The 18,501-nt window shown below is 42.4% G+C and overlaps 1 protein-coding gene across 2 annotated transcripts in view; it reads left to right on the top strand.

The window, feature by feature from the left end:
* LOC136858733 (uncharacterized) overlaps positions 1-18,501 on the top strand; it is a 184,637-nt gene that overhangs the window by 66,741 nt on the left and 99,395 nt on the right. For both annotated transcript variants that reach the window (XM_067138482.2, XM_067138483.2), the window contains one exon: positions 16,614-16,757. In XM_067138482.2, coding sequence (XP_066994583.2) covers positions 16,614-16,757 — 144 coding nt within the window. The remainder of the gene's footprint in view (positions 1-16,613; positions 16,758-18,501) is intronic.

The following is an 18,501-nucleotide window of genomic DNA, read 5'->3' as shown; positions in this document are numbered from 1 at the left end:
TTTCTTAGGATTTCGCCAAAAGTGATCTTTGGTCCAATACGGCTGATGATGACCCCTAGATGGGTCGAAACTAGTACCATGTAATTTATAATTTTGTGAATATATTGAACCGTTCTGTTCATGGACCAATAGTATAGATTTTAGTATTGGATATTGGGATTACATGAGACCACCCACGAAGTCATTGTCTTATAGTTTATTTCATAAGAGTCCAGAAGAAGCGTTCTTGTGTGAAAAGAGCTAGAGCGTCATTATGAGAAATCTCCAGAACCTCATTAAAGGGAGTTATGTCCCACGCCAAGCCTCTTAATGAAGATTGGGGACGCTTCCCAGATCCCGGCAAAACTTACTTTCGGAGGGAAGAAAGAATTAAATTAATATCTTTGATTACGGAAGAGTTGCATTGGATTTGATACAAGAATTGCAACCTGCATAATTTCTGCTTAATTTTGATATGCATTAGAGCTGCAATCATAAATGCATTCGTTAAATAGGGTACTTGACGTGCTTTGTGCGGGAAAACTTCGAGTCGCGGGCGCGCGTATCCTGCACGCGATCAAGCGGCGTGGTTACGCTATCCTGATTATAAAAGCGAGGCCGCCTGGCACATCACATCATTCTTTGACCGTAAGGCTGCTTGAACGAAGTCGTCATGCTACCAGTCGGCACTGCGAACAACATTTTGTCTTCGAGCTGCACATACAACTAGTACTACTGTATCTGCGAGGGAGTAAGTAATCAACTTGCATATTCAGCTAAATTCTTGATGTTACCTGTGTTGATATGCTATGGTGAGATGATGTACCACCTATAATAGACTGATGAACTAGTAGCTTCATGTTTCTGTGAGGTCAAGTTGTAACTGACCTAATGCTAGAATAAATATAGGCTCAGGGTAGTTCTTCCAGAACTACATGTTGTCCGAGAGAAGGATGGAATAACAGTGTTGCTAAGAGTGGTGAAGAAACTATAGTGTACCAGGTTTAAAATTCTGAACAAGACTTGGTCAATGTAACGTGTGAGACACGATAGCAGTGGAAACAGGCATCGAGTCTGGACAGTCTGTATTAAATGAATTTGTTTTCAGTTACCCCTGCATCAAGCCAGAACGAGCTTTTACATCATCATTGCGAGGAAGCCACAACCGGAGCTGAAGCCGACACGACAACGGGAATCGATCCAGGAACGTTGGCGTACCTGATCAGCGCGACGTTGAAGGGGACATCTTCCAACCATCTAAGGAGCTATACGAAGGACTCACGCAAGATAGAATGTCTCCAAGTGTTCACCAGTATCTGCTGCAACCGTCGCAGTTGGTCATGATGTGGTAAATTCAGTGGTCCACAGGGAGGGCCGCTTCGTCATGTCATCAATCACATAAGGTCAGAGCTTTCCAATTCTGTTTCAAGCATGTCATTTAAATTTAGATAGTATTAGGGGGGCCGTCAGTCAACAGGTTAGTTGTGGTAGGAAAATTCTTGGTAAGAAAGAGCTAGGCCTCAAGCTCGAACCCCGTACATTAGGGTAGATGATAGTTTGTAGATTCCTTGTTGGTGTGTTTATATTTCATTTCGATAGTATTATATTAGCGTACGTGTAGCTGCCTCTGTGGGTCCGTGGTAGAGTGTCGGCCTCCGGATCCCAAGATAGCGGGTTCAAACCCGGCAGAGGTAGTCGGATTTTTGAAGGGCGGAAAAAATTCCATTCGACACTCCATGTCGTACGATGTCGGCATGTAAAAGATCTCTGGTGATACATTTGGTATTTACCCGACAAAATTAATTAAATCTCAGCCATAGACGCCCAAGAGAGATCCGGTTTACTCTGTCTGCCATCTAGCGGACCTAGAGTAAAAGGGAACGTCGAAATTGACGAGCAGACAGCCAGATGGCGTCAAATCGAAATGTCTGCAAACGGTAGCTGAGGCCATACGATTATTATTATTAGCGTACGTGTTATCTTCATGGGTCAGGTCGAACTCCCTTGGTCATGGTAGGTTAGTCTAACAGGCAGGCACTATTTATTGTGTCGCGTTTAGGCATTTGTCACTGCAGACGTAGGCTGTATAGTTGAGACCAGGATTCAACCCGTAATTCACCTAGCTTCACTGACAGGGCGAGCGAGTCCGAATGTTTGAGAGATGTGAGCATTATGCATGTAGCTGACTGTATGAATTGATATGAGAAAGCCCAGCACAGTTTGAGAGTGTATTGGATGTATGTGAGATGCCTTATTATGGCCATGTGATTATAGCTTAATGATTTGTGTCTTTGTATTATCAAGGTTGAGCCCATGGGAGGCGGAAATAAGATTTGTTATATTGCTGGTGATATTGAGATGAGGGCGGATAGCCAAGGTGTATTTAAAAGAGTGCTTTTAGCAGCCAGATTACGTGAGGTGTTTTGAAAGGCGAGATTTCTTAGCCTGCAGCCAGCTGAGCTCGTAAATTATGTGGACTGCCGCTTGTCAAGTGTTGGAATGGTGAGGGTTGTTGTGCTTGACGTCACAGTCTTGAAACTCGGTTATATTGCTGTCTGCAGCTTGTCGAGTGTGTATGGGGGAGGAGACGACCTTGATGTTTTGAACGCAGGGAGATATTTTTTTGTTCTATTTGTTCTACTTTAATTTTAACACTGGCCCGTTTGATATTGACCCCTTGGATATGTTGGTTGTGTTCTATTTAGATTGTTTGTATATGAATATTATACGCCTTACTCTTCATGGGACTAGGGTTCGTGACCGAGTCAGGACACTGTCCATTATGTGTTTATATTTGTTTGCACCGGGGTTCGATGGTACGAGGCATAGTAAATTTTATGGGAATTACTGTTATATGTGTATTTCAGCAGATATCCGTTTTTCTAGATTTCATTACTTACACGATTGTAACATGCTTGTTACAGCACAGCTGTTTCGTGAAGGCAGTGAACTGGTTGTCACCGGTTCAACATTATCTTTACCCAAGCATTTTGAAAGCTCTTATATTTGTAATTAGTGTATTTTATGTAATAAATCCCTGATTGTAAAACTTTGAATGCAGCGATGTTTTCTGTTAGATATTCTTTTAATTTAGCTAATTCTTACCTGCCGGGCTGAGTGGCTCAGACGGTTAAGGCGCTGTCCTTCTAACCCCAACTTGGCAGGTTCGATCCTGGCTCAGTCCGGTGGTATTTGAAGGTGCTCAATTACGACAGCCCGGTGTCGGTAGATTTACTGGCACGTTAAAGAACTCCTGCGGGACTAAATTCCGGCACCTCGGCGTCTCCGAAGACCTTAAAAAAAGTAGTTATTGGGACGTAAAGCAAATAACATTATTAATTCTTAACTGATTAGTCACATATCCTAGTGTTTTATCTTAATGTTGCCCATTGTTCACCCATGTTATCCCTGAGAAGTGCGCTGTCGTCCGGCCGAGCAAGGATGTGTGTTCAGGTAAGACTATGTGCACAAGCTCACGTTTGTGAGAGTTCCTTCACTACTGTACTCTGGGTTCGAGACCGGCTTTCGCCTGGCTGGAACCATAGAGTCCTGTAGGGCACATAGTATTAATGGCGCCCAACGTGGGGCTCGATATGTCCGTAAATGAGGGCTACCCAGACATAGTAAATTTAGCGCCATAGTTTTTGACGCCGAGCAACGTTTGGGCCCGATATTTCAGTAAAAGGGACCATAGCGCCATAGTAAATATGGCGCCGAGCAACGTGTTGGCTCGATATTTCCGTAAATAAGGGCTAACCATAGCGCCATAGTAAATTTAGCGCCATAGTAAACATGTTGCATGCCATCTTTGGGGCCTGAGATATCCGTAAATGAGTGTTACCCAATAATAGTGAACTTGGTGTGGCTAACCGAGGACCCGATATTGCAGTAATGAGGGTCATACAGCTTGTTTGATTATGCCGTCAGGTGATGCTTGATATTTGTGTAAACGAGCTCACACAGCCAAGTTGTATTTTGCTGATGTTCTCCGTAAATAGGGCTATAAGTCATAACTTGTGTCTATAAAAGGAGGACCTGATATTTTGGTAAATAAAGGTCATGCAAGGCTTGATTTCAGGCATATGTTATGGCAACTGCATTCAATTATGTGTAGTGCAGGTATACCAATTTTGGTCTTTGATCTGTACTGTTAGCTTTGTGATGTACTAGGAGTATCTTGTTGAGACTTGTGATGTTTATAGGACTGCCAGTTCAGAGAGGTATTTCATGATTTATATGTCCCTTGGTCTTACCATTAGAATATGGATATTGCAGTTGATGTTGATTAGCGAGGATGTGCTGATTTAGTGGTTACCGTGGAGTGTTGGATGATATTCGTGTGGGGATTTGATCTGTAGGGTGTTGTGTTTAACAGGTGTATAATCGTATAGCTTTGATTTTTGCATGTTGTAGTTTTTTTTGTTGTTGTTGTTTTTATGACATTTGTTGGAGAATGTTGTGTCTGTGTTGTATATATTTTGTATCATAGTGTTGTGCTGACGGTTACCCTGTGTTTGAATGACATGATGTTATATTGAGGTAGCCTATTTAGGCTTTTGAAGTTCGAGAGTTTGGCAGTTAGGAACATTTTGATAAACTAGAATTGAGGGAAATTAATAGTACTTGAAATTTAATCGGTGACATACGGAGCGGTTTTTCCGCCGGACCTTATGACGAGTGAGTGCTGAATGTCGGTAGACATGGGAGAGGTGCTGAGGCACCTGAGCGATCAGATAAAAGAACTTAAAGAACACTTAACCGAGCAACTCACGGAAAAATTCGCGGAGTGCGAAGAAAAGGTTACACGAACAATGACCGAACAATTAATACTCACAGAGACACGGGTAGCGAACCAAATAACTGAGCTAAAGGAGCACACTAGCATTCGTTTGGAGCAATTGGCCTCTAAAAATGAAGCGACTAGGGAAACCATAGCAGAATTAGATACGAAAATAGAGAACGTACGTCTGTGCTGTGTCACCACGACCGAGAAGTTGAGTCAACAGGTTGAAGAGTCGCACAGAACGGTAGAGAAACAAATTCATGAAGTAAAGGACAGTATCGAAGGAATAGAACAGCGTATAGAAGAAAAAGACAAGGAGACTCAGTCGGAACTAGGAACATTTAAAGAAAACCTGGTGGCAGTAGTAGTCCGTATGGACCATACCCAGGAAGAGCTAATGAGAATAGAAGAAAAACTAGAGGCTAGGACTCAAGAAGTAGTTGACAGATATGAGAAGATGACCGAAAAGAATAAGGCTAAGATTGCTGGAATAGAACTTAGTTTACAACAGACTAGGAAGGAAGTCAGCGCTGAGGTCCAGGGTTTGAAGAATTGCCGAGAGCAGGAACAACGGACAGCTGAGAAGCGAATACAGGGGTTAGAGCATGAAATGGAGAATATGCGTGATAAGTTGGACCAATTGAAACTCGAGGTGGAAAACGAAGTAAAGAAGCGGAAACTGAGTAGGACTCACAGCCCGATCGAACGCCAGTATGGAGGTGACAGCCTGAATGAAAGTCAGGATGAGGGACATGAACTGCTAGGAGAATCATTTAGGGCTAAGCCAAGAATAGGAAATACTACCCTATTCAGTCAGGACAGTGTTTTCCCGGGTTATAATTGGATTAGGGCACCCGAGGAGAAACCGAAGAAATTCGAGGGGAATGGGGAGGTCACGCCCCGTTCATTCCTTAAAGAGTTAGAAACATACATGGACGAATGCCAGATACCACCAGAGCGCAGACTACGCACAGCAGAAATGTATCTTGGAGGGATTGCTGGAGCCTGGTTCAAGGCATTTGGGCAAGCATTTAAAAATTATGATGAGTTCAAACGCGCATTCCTGAATAAGCTCTGGAATCAGGGGCATCAGCTGGCGCTTAGAATGGAGCTCTACGCTCGTAGGTATGCAAATAGTACTCCCACAAGACTAAGCGAGTTCTTTATTTCCCAATACTTACGTTTGCAAGAGCTAGATCATCCGCCCGAAGAAATGGAGATCGTAACGACCATTATTAGGCAGTTGCCTGTAGAGCTACAAAGAGCTCTAATCGCTGCGAATGTTACGACGGCGGTGGCCGCTGAGGAAATGCTTAGGCTCTGGGACCAGACGTCTGCACTGCATCAGCCACGTATACGGGCCATAGAAACTGTCCATCATGTGAACGTCCATGCGGAAGAGCAGATTGGAGAAGGAAGCCACAAGGAGTGTCAAAATTCCGGCACTCAAACGCCAACCCAACCCTGAGGGAACGAGAAGATGAAAACCCTAAAAACAGAGGAGGCACGAACTGGCGACCTCGAAGGTGGATCACATGGCAGGATGAACCGGACCGATGGAGAGGACAAGAACGCCGAAGGAATGCATTTGAGCAGCGAAGGAATGACCGGCCGTACTGGAGACGAGACGGAGATCATTACAACCCCAGAAATAACAGCCAGCGGTGGAATGGAAACCGAGCGAGGTATAACAGAACTAGGGAGAGTTCACTGCGCCCGAGAGATGCTGACAGACAAGAGGGCGCCTTCCACTCAAGAGTAAAAGGATCGGGGGATGTATCACCACAAGACACATGGCAGGATGCAATACGAACCCACAGTGCTGCCAATTCTCCGGGAGCTGCGAGCTTGGCTTACCAAGAATTCCACAACGGAGCCAGGCAGAAGAATCTAAACCCAAATGCACCCAGTTTTGGTGAAGTCGAGAGGGAGGATAAAAAAAAACGAGGAATTTAATGCAAGGCGATAGAATATTTCACGAGGATGCCGGTTGGGTGACAGTAGCTATTCATAATTGGGTTATCACTCCAGATGATCTACTAGAGGATCCTATTAAAAGTAACTTGCCCCGACCTAAAGAATTACCAGTAATTTATACTAGAATTCACGGTTTGAATGTATGCTCACTGGCTGATACAGGAGCCACGGTCAGTGTGGTTTCACAAGCCTTAGTATCGGAAATTCAAAGCCGAGTTCGTATCCCGTCCATACCAATTTCGAAAGTCAAAATTAAGGGTATTATACCAGACAAAGCAACGTCCTGTAAAGAGCAGGTATTACTGGACATCCAAATAGGAGATTTACTGGTGTCCCATCCATGTATTGTGCTTCCCAGAATGGAATATAATCTTATATTAGGAGCCAATTTCTTAAGAGAATACGAAGCTGTTATTGACATGGGTACAAACTCTATCCTGTTAAAATTAAATGGTAACCAGGAACGAATAGAGTTAAACAAGAACCAGGATTACCAACCCGGTGAACGTATTTGGACAATGGACATGCAGACGGAAGAACTTGGTTCAGAAGGGTGGCTGCAGGGTCATGAAGAAATAATACCGGAGTTTGAAATCATGTTATCCAAATTGGAAGAACAACGAGAGAGAGAAATTTTTTTAGATCTGTTGCCGGGTAAAATCGAAGAAGCGAAGATTAGTCCAGAAGACAAGGGGCGGCTGCAGGAATTATTGAAGAGGCATGAGACGGTCTTTGGTTCGAGGCCCGGAAAGATCCCTAATTACCAGTACAAATTGTGTGTGAATAACTGGGAGCCTTTCAAACAGAGACCTTATCCGATTCCAGAGAAAATGCTACCCCAGGTCCGGGAGGTAATCGAAGATATGGAGAGGAACGGGATAATCGCCAAGTCCCCGAGTCCGTTTTTGAACCCATTGTGTGCAGTGCCCAAAGCAAACGGGACTGTCCGCGTGTGCCTGGGCGTACGTGCTTTGAACCAACGCATAGTCCCCGAGTATGAGAGACCTCCAAACCTTAAAGACATTCTTAAGAAGTTCGGAGGTATGGAATTCTTCAGCACGGTAGACATGACCTCAAGCTTTCACCATATCGTCTTGGATCCAAGTACTAATATGCTAACCGGATTCTTATTTGATAATCAGACGTATATTTTCTTACGGCTTCCCTTTGGCCTGGCTTCAAGTTGTGCCGCTTTGATACGGGCACTGGAATCAAACCTCAGTCCCGAGGTAAAAGAGTTTACGATTAGGTACATCGACGATATTTTAATTTGCACTAAAACACTAGAAGAACACCTGGAAAAATTGAATTTACTCTTTCAGGACCTCGAGCGATGCAATTTCAAGGTCAATTTTGAGAAATCGCACTTCTGTCAGCGCAGGGTACTGTTCCTGGGACATGTTGTTGACGGTCAGGCCATTCGGCCTAACCCAGCTAAAATTGCAGCAATACAGAATTTTCCTAGGCCAATCAAGGTTAAACACGTTAGGCAGTTCTTGGGCCTAACGAACTTTTTCTCCAATCATTGTCCCGGTTACACGGAAACCGTGGCGCCACTTCAAGACATGTTAAAGACTAACAACAGATGGAAATGGGGAGAAGAGCAAGAAAAAGCTTTCGTAAACACTAAAGTGCTTTTAGAGAATTCCGTAAAATTGGGGTACCCTAGCTTCGATAGAAAATTCATAATACAGACGGATGCTTCTGCAGTAGGAGTCGGAGCAGTGCTTTACCAGGAAACACCCGAGAGGGAGCATAAAATATCCTATTTGGCTTTCATGAATAGAAAATTACGAGGACACGAGTTGAAATACACTACCACCGAGTTGGAGATGTTAGCCATAGTTACTGCCTTGGCACACTGGAGAAAATATGTGTACGGGTTCCCAGTAGTGATTAGAACAGATCACAAAGCCCTTACTTTTATTCTCAAAACGGACATGGCTAATGCACGGGTCAGTAGATGGGCACTTTACGTCCAGCAGTTCGACCTCACGGTGGAACATTGCCCAGGGAAATTAAACGTACTCGCTGACGCGTTAAGCAGAAATCCATATCCGGAGGAGCTCACAATACACTTAACTATGTTAGACCAAGAGGATCAGAATATTCTGGAGAGACTTCGAAATATTCATGAGGAACAGGCAAAATTACCCAGAGACCTGACGGCTGATCCAGTACTTTCGGAAAGAACTCCAACCCGGGACTCCACAGTACGCTGAAGCGGAGCGCAAAGCGGCAAATTATCATTACTTCAATAATATTTTACATAAATTTGTGGATGAGAATCACACGAAATTTAGAATTGTTGTACCTCCTCGATTACAGATTGACTTGGTGTGGATAGCCCATCACTCTACAGGACATTCGGGAATTGATAAAGTGGTAGCAATACTGCAGGAAACTTTCGTTTGGCCTAAAATGAGGACAATGGTACAGAAAATCCTGCGTACCTGTGACATCTGTCAGAGGGTGAAACCAAATCCTTACCTTCTGAAGCAACCACCCCGACCACTGATACCCACGGGACCACGTAAATTATATGCAATAGACTTCTTCGGTCTCTTGCCCTCTGCTACTAGGGGCTTAAAGTACATCCTTGTCTGTATAGACGTGTTCAGTAAATTTGTAACGTTATGCCCTATTCAGAAGGCGAATACTCGCTCGGCACTATCGCAGATCAAGAAGAAGATAATACCCATTATGGGTAAGCCAGAGAGCATCTTAAGTGATCATGGGAGCCAATTCACTGCTGCAGGGTTTAAGCGTGAATTAGAAAGACTAGGAATTAAGCATGTCTTATCCAGTATCAGACATCCGCAAGCTAACCCGAGTGAACTTGTCATGAGGGAAATATCCAAGTATTGTAGGATATACTGCCCGAGAGAACATTATGAGTGGAACACTGTAGTGCCCATTATTACTGAGTGTATTAACTCAACCAGATATGAATCCACCGGTATGATTCCGGCATGGCTTCACAACAATGTGCCGCCCAAACGTCCTTGGGAGAATGTAATTCCTTGCCCTAGGGATCCTCAACTAGCTCGAGAGATGTGTATTGGAAACGTTGCGGATCACTTGAAAGCACAGGCTGAAAAACGGCTGCGAAGAACAAGGAACAAGAGGTTTCATAGACCCCTACAAGTGGGCGAGTTGGTTTTAGTTAAGACACCCACTGTCTCCAACCCTACAGAGAGATACTACCACAAGTTTGCTGAGCTATATACTGGACCGTATAGAATAATTCATAGTTATGAAAATAACTCATACAAGGTACAAAGCTTGGACGCTACGGTGACTAAGGTCTTTAACTCGGCAAATCTTAAGCCATTTTTCAGACCCGGCCAAGACCAATTAAACAATCAGGAAGAAGAAGAAGAAGAAGAAGAAGACAAAGAAGAGGAAGAAGAACCGAAGATGTTGCAGGAGAGGAGTTTGTCATTCCAGAAGAAGATGAACATGACGGCGGAGAAGAACAACCAGAGGTACCCAGTGGTGAAGGACAAGAAGAAGAAGAAGTAAATATGATTTCTTCAGGAAACCGTCATAAACAGCTATCTGAGCAGCGAGAAGAAGCGGAATGTCAAGGCTGCGAAAGTAACCACCGGAGATTTCTAGCCCTGCTAGATGCCTATTACCAAGTTAGGAAGGATAGGGAGGCTATTATGTCTGTAGCCGAAGATAGTCCCGTGCCATGAAGTTTTGAAAATTTACAGCATAAATGACTGTGATGAGAAGATGATCTCGACATTGAGGAAAATAAAATTTTTGACAAAATTTTATTTTGTCGTTCACGAAGGGCTATGAACCGTTCTGTTCATGGACCAATAGTATAGATTTTAGTATTGGATATTGGGATTACATGAGACCACCCACGAAGTCATTGTCTTATAGTTTATTTCATAAAAGAGTTCAGAAGAAGCGTTCTTGTGTGAAAAGAGCTAGAGCGTCATTATGAGAAATCTCCAGAACCTCATTAAAGGGAGTTATGTCCCACGCCAAGCCTCTTAATGAAGATTGGGGACGCTTCCCGGATCCCGGCAAAACTTACCTTTTCGGTGCGACGTACAGCAAAAAAAAAAAAAAAAAAAAAAAAAAAAAAAAAAAAAAAAAAAAAAAAAAAAAACTTACCTTCGGAGGGAAGAAAGAATTAAATTAATATCTTTGATTACGGAAGAGTTGCATTGGATTTGATACAAGAATTGCAACCTGCATAATTTCTGCTTAATTTTGATATGCATTAGGGCTGCAATCATAAATGCATTCGTTAAATAGGGTACTTGACGTGCTTTGTGCGGGAAAACTTCGAGTCGCGGGCGCGCGTATCCTGCACGCGATCAAGCGGCGTGGTTACGCTATCCTGATTATAAAAGCGAGGCCGCCTGGCACATCACATCATTCTTTGACCGTAAGGCTGCTTGAACGAAGTCGTCATGCTACCAGTCGGCACTGCGAACAACATTTTGTCTTCGAGCTGCACATACAACTAGTACTACTGTATCTGCGAGGGAGTAAGTAATCAACTTGCATATTCAGCTAAATTCTTGATGTTACCTGTGTTGATATGCTATGGTGAGATGATGTACCACCTATAATAGACTGATGAACTAGTAGCTTCATGTTTCTGTGAGGTCAAGTTGTAACTGACGTAATGCTAGAATAAATATAGGCTCAGGGTAGTTCTTCCAGAACTACATGTTGTCCGAGAGAAGGATGGAATAACAGTGTTGCTAAGAGTGGTGAAGAAACTATAGTGTACCAGGTTTAAAATTCTGAACAAGACTTGGTCAATGTAACGTGTGAGACACGATAGCAGTGGAAACAGGCATCGAGTCTGGACAGTCTGTAATAAATGAATTTGTTTTCAGTTACCCCTGCATCAAGCCAGAACGAGCTTTTACATCATCATTGCGAGGAAGCCACAACCGGAGCTGAAGCCGACACGACAACGGGAATCGATCCAGGAACGTTGGCGTACCTGATCAGCGCGACGTCGAAGGGGACATCTTCCAACCATCTAAGGAGCTGTACGAAGGACTCACGCAAGATAGAATGTCTCCAAGTGTTCACCAGTATCTGCTGCAACCGTCGCAGTTGGTCATGATGTGGTAAATTCAGTGGTCCACAGGGAGGGCCGCTCCATCATGTCATCAATCACATAAGGTCAGAGCTTTCCAATTCTGTTTCAAGCATGTCATTTAAATTTAGATAGTATTAGGGGGGCCGCCAGTCAACAGGTTAGTTATGGTAGGAAAATTCTTGGTAAGAAAGAGCTAGGCCTCAAGCTCGAACCCCGTACATTAGGGTAGATGATAGTTTGTAGATTCCTTGTTGGTGTGTTTATATTTCATTTCGATAGTATTATATTAGCGTACGTGTTATCTTCATGGGTCAGGTCGAACTCCCTTGGTCATGGTAGGTTAGTCTAACAGGCAGGCACTATTTATTGTGTCGCGTTTAGGCATTTGTCACTGCAGACGTAGGCTGTATAGTTGAGACCAGGATTCAACCCGTAATTCACCTAGCTTCACTGACAGGGCGAGCGAGTCCGAATGTTTGAGAGATGTGAGCATTATGCATGTAGCTGACTGTATGAATTGATATGAGAAAGCCCAGCACAGTTTGAGAGTGTATTGGATGTATGTGAGATGCCTTATTATGGCCATGTGATTATAGCTTAATGATTTGTGTCTTTGTATTATCAAGGTTGAGCCCATGGGAGGCGGAAATAAGATTTGTTATATTGCTGGTGATATTGAGATGAGGGCGGATAGCCAAGGTGTATTTAAAAGAGTGCTTTTAGCAGCCAGATTACGTGAGGTGTTTTGAAAGGCGAGATTTCTTAGCCTGCAGCCAGCTGAGCTCGTAAATTATGTGGACTGCCGCTTGTCAAGTGTTGGAATGGTGAGGGTTGTTGTGCTTGACGTCACAGTCTTGAAACTCGGTTATATTGCTGTCTGCAGCTTGTCGAGTGTGTATGGGGGAGGAGACGACCTTGATGTTTTGAACGCAGGGAGATATTTTTTTGTTCTATTTGTTCTACTTTAATTTTAACACTGGCCCGTTTGATATTGACCCCTTGGATATGTTGGTTGTGTTCTATTTAGATTGTTTGTATATGAATATTATACGCCTTACTCTTCATGGGACTAGGGTTCGTGACCGAGTCAGGACACTGTCCATTATGTGTTTATATTTGTTTGCACCGGGGTTCGATGGTACGAGGCATAGTAAATTTTATGGGAATTACTGTTATATGTGTATTTCAGCAGATATCCGTTTTTCTAGATTTCATTACTTACACGATTGTAACATGCTTGTTACAGCACAGCTGTTTCGTGAAGGCAGTGAACTGGTTGTCACCGGCTCAACATTATCTTTACCCAAGCATTTTGAAAGCTCTTATATTTGTAATTAGTATATTTTATGTAATAAATCCCTGATTGTAAAACTTTGAATGCAGCGATGTTTTCTGTTAGATATTCTTTTAATTTAGCTAATTCTTACCTGATTAGTCACATATCCTAGTGTTTTATCTTAATGTTGCCCATTGTTCACCCATGTTATCCCTGAGAAGTGAGCTATCATCCGGCCGAGCAAGGATGTGTGTTCAGGTAAGACTATGTGCACAAGCTCACGTTTGTGAGAGTTCTTTCACTACTGTACTCTGGGTTCGAGACCGGCTTTCGCCTGGCCGGAACCATAGAGTCCTGTAGGGCACAATATTTTAGTATTGAAAAGGTGGAAACGTTTACGTTGTTATTATTATTACTTATATATTAGACCAGTTCTTCAACTCCAATTCGAATCTGAACGAAATCTCAGGAAAAACTTTCTATTTGATTTTTAATTAAAGTATTTAAGTATTTTAATATTTCGATTAGGAGGTCAATATTTACCGCGATACACAGTACCCTATCACGTTACAAACCCCAACCACATTGTTCACAAGGCCCATCTTAAACCTACTATTCCCCTAACAAGATCTTTTTCTTTCCCCCCATCTTCCTCCCCTCCAGTCCTACCACATTTTATATCTCCTTCTCACAAGACTAACGTCTTTTACTACTGACTGATTTCATATTGATCAGTATTACAATTTTATCAGGTATAAATTACAAGTGACTCAAATAAGTTCTCGACGCTCTGGTTGACGCATATCACGTGTGAGTGTTTTAAATGACTCTTTACTTTGGAAGCCTATCAGAGCCTTCTATTGAACAGATGCACAAAGACTACATATTGAAGAACTTTCTTTTATTCTTTGAATAATGAGGGACTTTATGTTTACTTCAATGTGTCACTGCGCCAGATTTAATTATTAAGACGTTAGTCTTCTGTTATAACACATGGTGTGAAGAGTCAGTTACAGATTATGTCTTTGCTTATATATTGTGATTAATTTTATGGCTGATGATGACATTAGATATGTCAAAATCGGTCCCAAAGTTGAATAAAAGGTATTTGTAACATAAACAAGTACCTAAATAGTATTGAAAAGGTTGAACCTAATAGATATCTTATTGCTGATCTCAGTTCAATACGGAAACATTAATGAAGTTCATATCTTTAAACACTGACACAGATGCTTGGTAGTCTGCACCTCTCTGCATTCACATAGTGGAGATACATCCAAATTTCCCTATTTCACTGTCCAACACCTGTTCTTAACCTGTTCTTTGATCTCCATGTGATCCAGTCCAAGTTGTGTCCGGTTGGTAAGCATTCAGCTGGTTTTGTCCAAGTTTGAAGATGACTTGTTCTGACTTGCCCACAATTTTTCTCTGGTTTTCTTTGGAGATGTATTTAGTGGAGATGTTGACTGTAAGAAGCTGCTCCTAAATTTAAATCTAGGCTTTGGTGGAGTGTGTCTGTGTAGTGGATGTAGCTAATTTTCTTCAACTTTTTACCTTTCGGCATTTGCGGCTACTTCCTGGCGTATATCAGGAGGAGCAATTTCTGCCATACAATACAATATGTCAACTGAAGTTGGCTTCAAACATCCAGAAAATGTAACTGCGAGACCAATAAGGGCCGCGGATTTATACCACACTGGGCAGGCATATTTATTGGCGGAGAAGCAAAGTGCCATGGCAGAAGTGTCTGATATTTTCTCAGAATGCTGACATAATTTGGGAGACCTCCTTTCCATCCACGTTCCTTCTATGTATACTAGGTCAAAGATTTTCCTAAGGATTTTCCTTTCTTGCTTTTATCAAGTTTTGGTTAGTGATCTGCCTCCAGTGATCAAGCTTTCTGATGCGTATAATGCTTCAGGCTTTATTATAGCGTTACAGTGTTTTAATTTAGAATTCTAATATATCAATTTTCATATTCCATATGATACTACAGGCTTTTTATAATTTAGAAATTATCTCTCTGCTTCACGATTTAATCCAGATGGTTGGATGATTTCCCCTAAGTATTTGAAATTAATTTACCTGAGGGATTTTGACAAAGTTACCAGAGGTGGTTTGTCTAAATATTGAGGAGATCCTTCCATGTATTGGGTTTTCTCAGATGAGATTTGGAATCAAGTTTTAGATCCAACTGCATGAAGTTTCTCCAGGGACTGAATTGCCTTTTGCCTATTGTTGGAAAGAATTACCAGATCATCTACGAAGGCCAAACATTTGATGTGAATTTTATCTTTAACTAGCTTGTGTTGTTGTTGTTGTTGCTGTTGTTGTTGCTGCTGCTGCTGCTGATTAATTACAGTGTTATAGTGTTTTAATTTAAAGTTCCGACATATTGATTTTTTTAATTGTGCCTGTCCCATGTGATTCTATAGGCTTTTTGTAGTTTAGAAATTATCTCTCTGTTTGTGTCACAATTTCATTTAGATGGTTGGATGATTTTTGTTTGTTTTACGTTGCACCGACACAGATAGATCTTACGGCAACGATGGGATAGGAAAGGGCTAGGAGTGGGAAGGAAGCGACCGTGGCCTTAATTGAGCTTCTGCCTGGTGTGAAGATGGGAAACCATGGAAAACCATTTTCAGAGCTGCCGACAGTGGGGTTCGAATCCACTATCTCCTGAGTGCAAGCTGATAGCTGCACGACCCTAACCGCGCGGCCACTTTCTCGGTATTATTATTATTATTATTATTATTATTATTATTATTGTTGTTGTTATAATCTACCAGTTCAAGGCTCATGTATTTGAGCACCTTCAGATACCACCGGACTGAGCCAAGATCGAACCTGCCAAGTTGGGGTCAGAAGGCCAGTGCCTCAACCCTCTGAGCCACTTAGCCCAGCATTGTTGTTGTTGTTGTTATTATTATTATTATTATTATTATTATTATTATTATTATTATTATTATTATTATTATTATTATTATTATTATTATTATTATTATTATTTCCCATGTAAACCATGAACAGCAATAAGTATGGAAGAGGCAATGGTGATGATAAATGATTCTTGTTTCAAAGGGCCTAACATAGCGGTCATCTGCCCAAGAGGGCAAGATTACATACTTGTTTTATTCCTATAACTACTTTGAATCAAGAACTCATTGAGCATCCTGGTTGTCAACATAAAGACCTTGGATTGCCTGTAATAACCTACCATAGTATAATTCCCTTATTATTCTGTCATGGTATATTTTCTATAATCTGCAAAACATAACTATAGCTCCCAGTCCTGTTTTGAAGCATTCCTCAGTTACTTGGCACTGGTCTGATTAACACTGCTGGTTTCTCTCCACGAGCGGTCACCTTCTCTTTTCCACAGTGCCAAAAGAATTGCCTTGACAGTTGTTGCAATCCTTCATGTTCCATTCTTAACTTGTGTGATCCAGTTTGGAATGCAGGTCATGCTGTGTACTATATGCTAAAATAGGAATACTGTATGTGTGTTGCAGTTTATGGAATTATCGAAGCACAACAGCTCTGATTATGGTGAAGTCAGTTTTGGTCATAAAATATTAACCTGTTTATATCAACAAGAAAAAGTCAGCCCTGCTCAAGTGTTTTATATGATTGCACAAGAAATGTTTCAAATGAAGGTGAGTGTAAGAATTTAACAGATATGTACAAATAAATTTTACTGTGTGGTCCATTATGGATTAAATATTTACTTCTCAGCCTGTGAATTTTTCATTCATTGAACATTTCCTACACTTTTCAGATGTGTAGGTGCAATGTAAGCTCACTGGACAAAAAAACTAGTCACCCCTGGAGAAATAATTTCAAGCATCATTTAATACCGTGTAAGTGTGCCTCTGGACTTGATAACCACCTGGATTCATTTAGGAAGTGAGTCCTCAAGGTTGTACAGGTATATCACATCCAGGTTAAGCCACTCACTGAGGATTTGATCGAGCAATTTCACCAAAATGCAGGGGTGGTGATGTCGGCGTTTTACCCGCTGTTCCTATTGCTATTTGCTTTTACGTCGCACCGACACAGATAGGTCTTATGGCGACGATGGGATAGGAAAGGCCTAGGAATGGGAAGGAAGCGGCCGTGGCCTCAATTAAGGTACAGCCCCAGCATTTGCCTGGTGTGAAAATGGGAAACCACAGAAAACCATCTTCAGGGCTGCTGACAGTGGGGTTCGAACCCACTATCTCCCGATTACTGGATACTGGCCGCACTTAAGCAACTGCAGCTATCGAGATCGGTCCCCGCTGTTCCAACATGTCCCACAGATTTTCAGTGGGTTTCAAGTCGGGTGATTTTGCAGGCCAATCGAGATGTAATAGGGTGGGAAGTGTTCACAAAACCAGTCATACATGTGTCCAGCCCGATGAACTTTGCTGCTGTCATGTTGAAAAATTGGGGTATCAATAGCATACTCATCATGCAGATGTTGACTGAAAGGCAACACCTGATCATCCAGAATGTTTAAATAAACATGCTGGTTCACGCTAGTGGTCACCTGAGTGAGCGGGCCCAATCCGTGATACGAAAAACACACCCGAAACATCACAGACCCACCTCCGGCTTAAAGCTGATCTTGCACACATCTAGGATGAAATGCTTCATTTGGCCTTCGGTGCACTCGACGATGTACGTCATTGGAATACAGACAAAACTTTGATTCGTCAGACCACATTACGTTCCACCAGTCAGCTACTGTCCATGTTTTTTTGCTTTACATCGCACCGACACAGATATGTCTTATGGTGACGATGGGATAGGAAAGGCCTAGAAAGTGGAAGGAAGCGGCCGTGGCCTTAATTAAGGTACAGCCCCGGCATTTGCCTGGTGTGAAAATGGGAAACCACTGAAAACCATCTTCAGGGCTGCTGACAGTCGGGCTCGAACCCACTATCTCCCGATTACTGGATACTGGCCGCACTTAAGCGACTGCAGCTATCAAGCTCGGTACTGTCCATGTTAGATGAATTCTAGCCTATACAAGTTGTGCAGCTTTATGTGCCTGTGTGAGCAATGGCCTCTTGTGAGGTGACGAACTCCAAAATGTTCATTGCATGCAGTTCCCATCGCAATGTTTTCTCGCTAACACTCTGTCACATCTTTACATCTACCCATGTTGATGTACACTGTCCACTAGGAACATCAGTGTCTCACTGATTGCTGCTGCCTTATGGTCACATAGAGACAGCGCGGGTGTGGTTGAGCACGGGACTTGTTCGTTACGCCATCTGTACAGGGTTAACGGTCCATCTGTGCGTGCACACTAGTGGACTGATGTTTTGTCTGGTGAGCTTACAATAATTCAGTAATAATAATTTATCTCTAAATTCAGTATAGGTAAAATAAAAAAGGGGGGAAACTATTGTT

Source organism: Anabrus simplex, chromosome 1, assembly GCF_040414725.1.
Source record: "Anabrus simplex isolate iqAnaSimp1 chromosome 1, ASM4041472v1, whole genome shotgun sequence".
Taxonomy (NCBI): domain Eukaryota; kingdom Metazoa; phylum Arthropoda; class Insecta; order Orthoptera; family Tettigoniidae; genus Anabrus; species Anabrus simplex.
The sequence above is the reverse complement of the archived record's forward strand: the minus strand, read 5'-3'. Positions and strand labels throughout refer to the sequence as shown.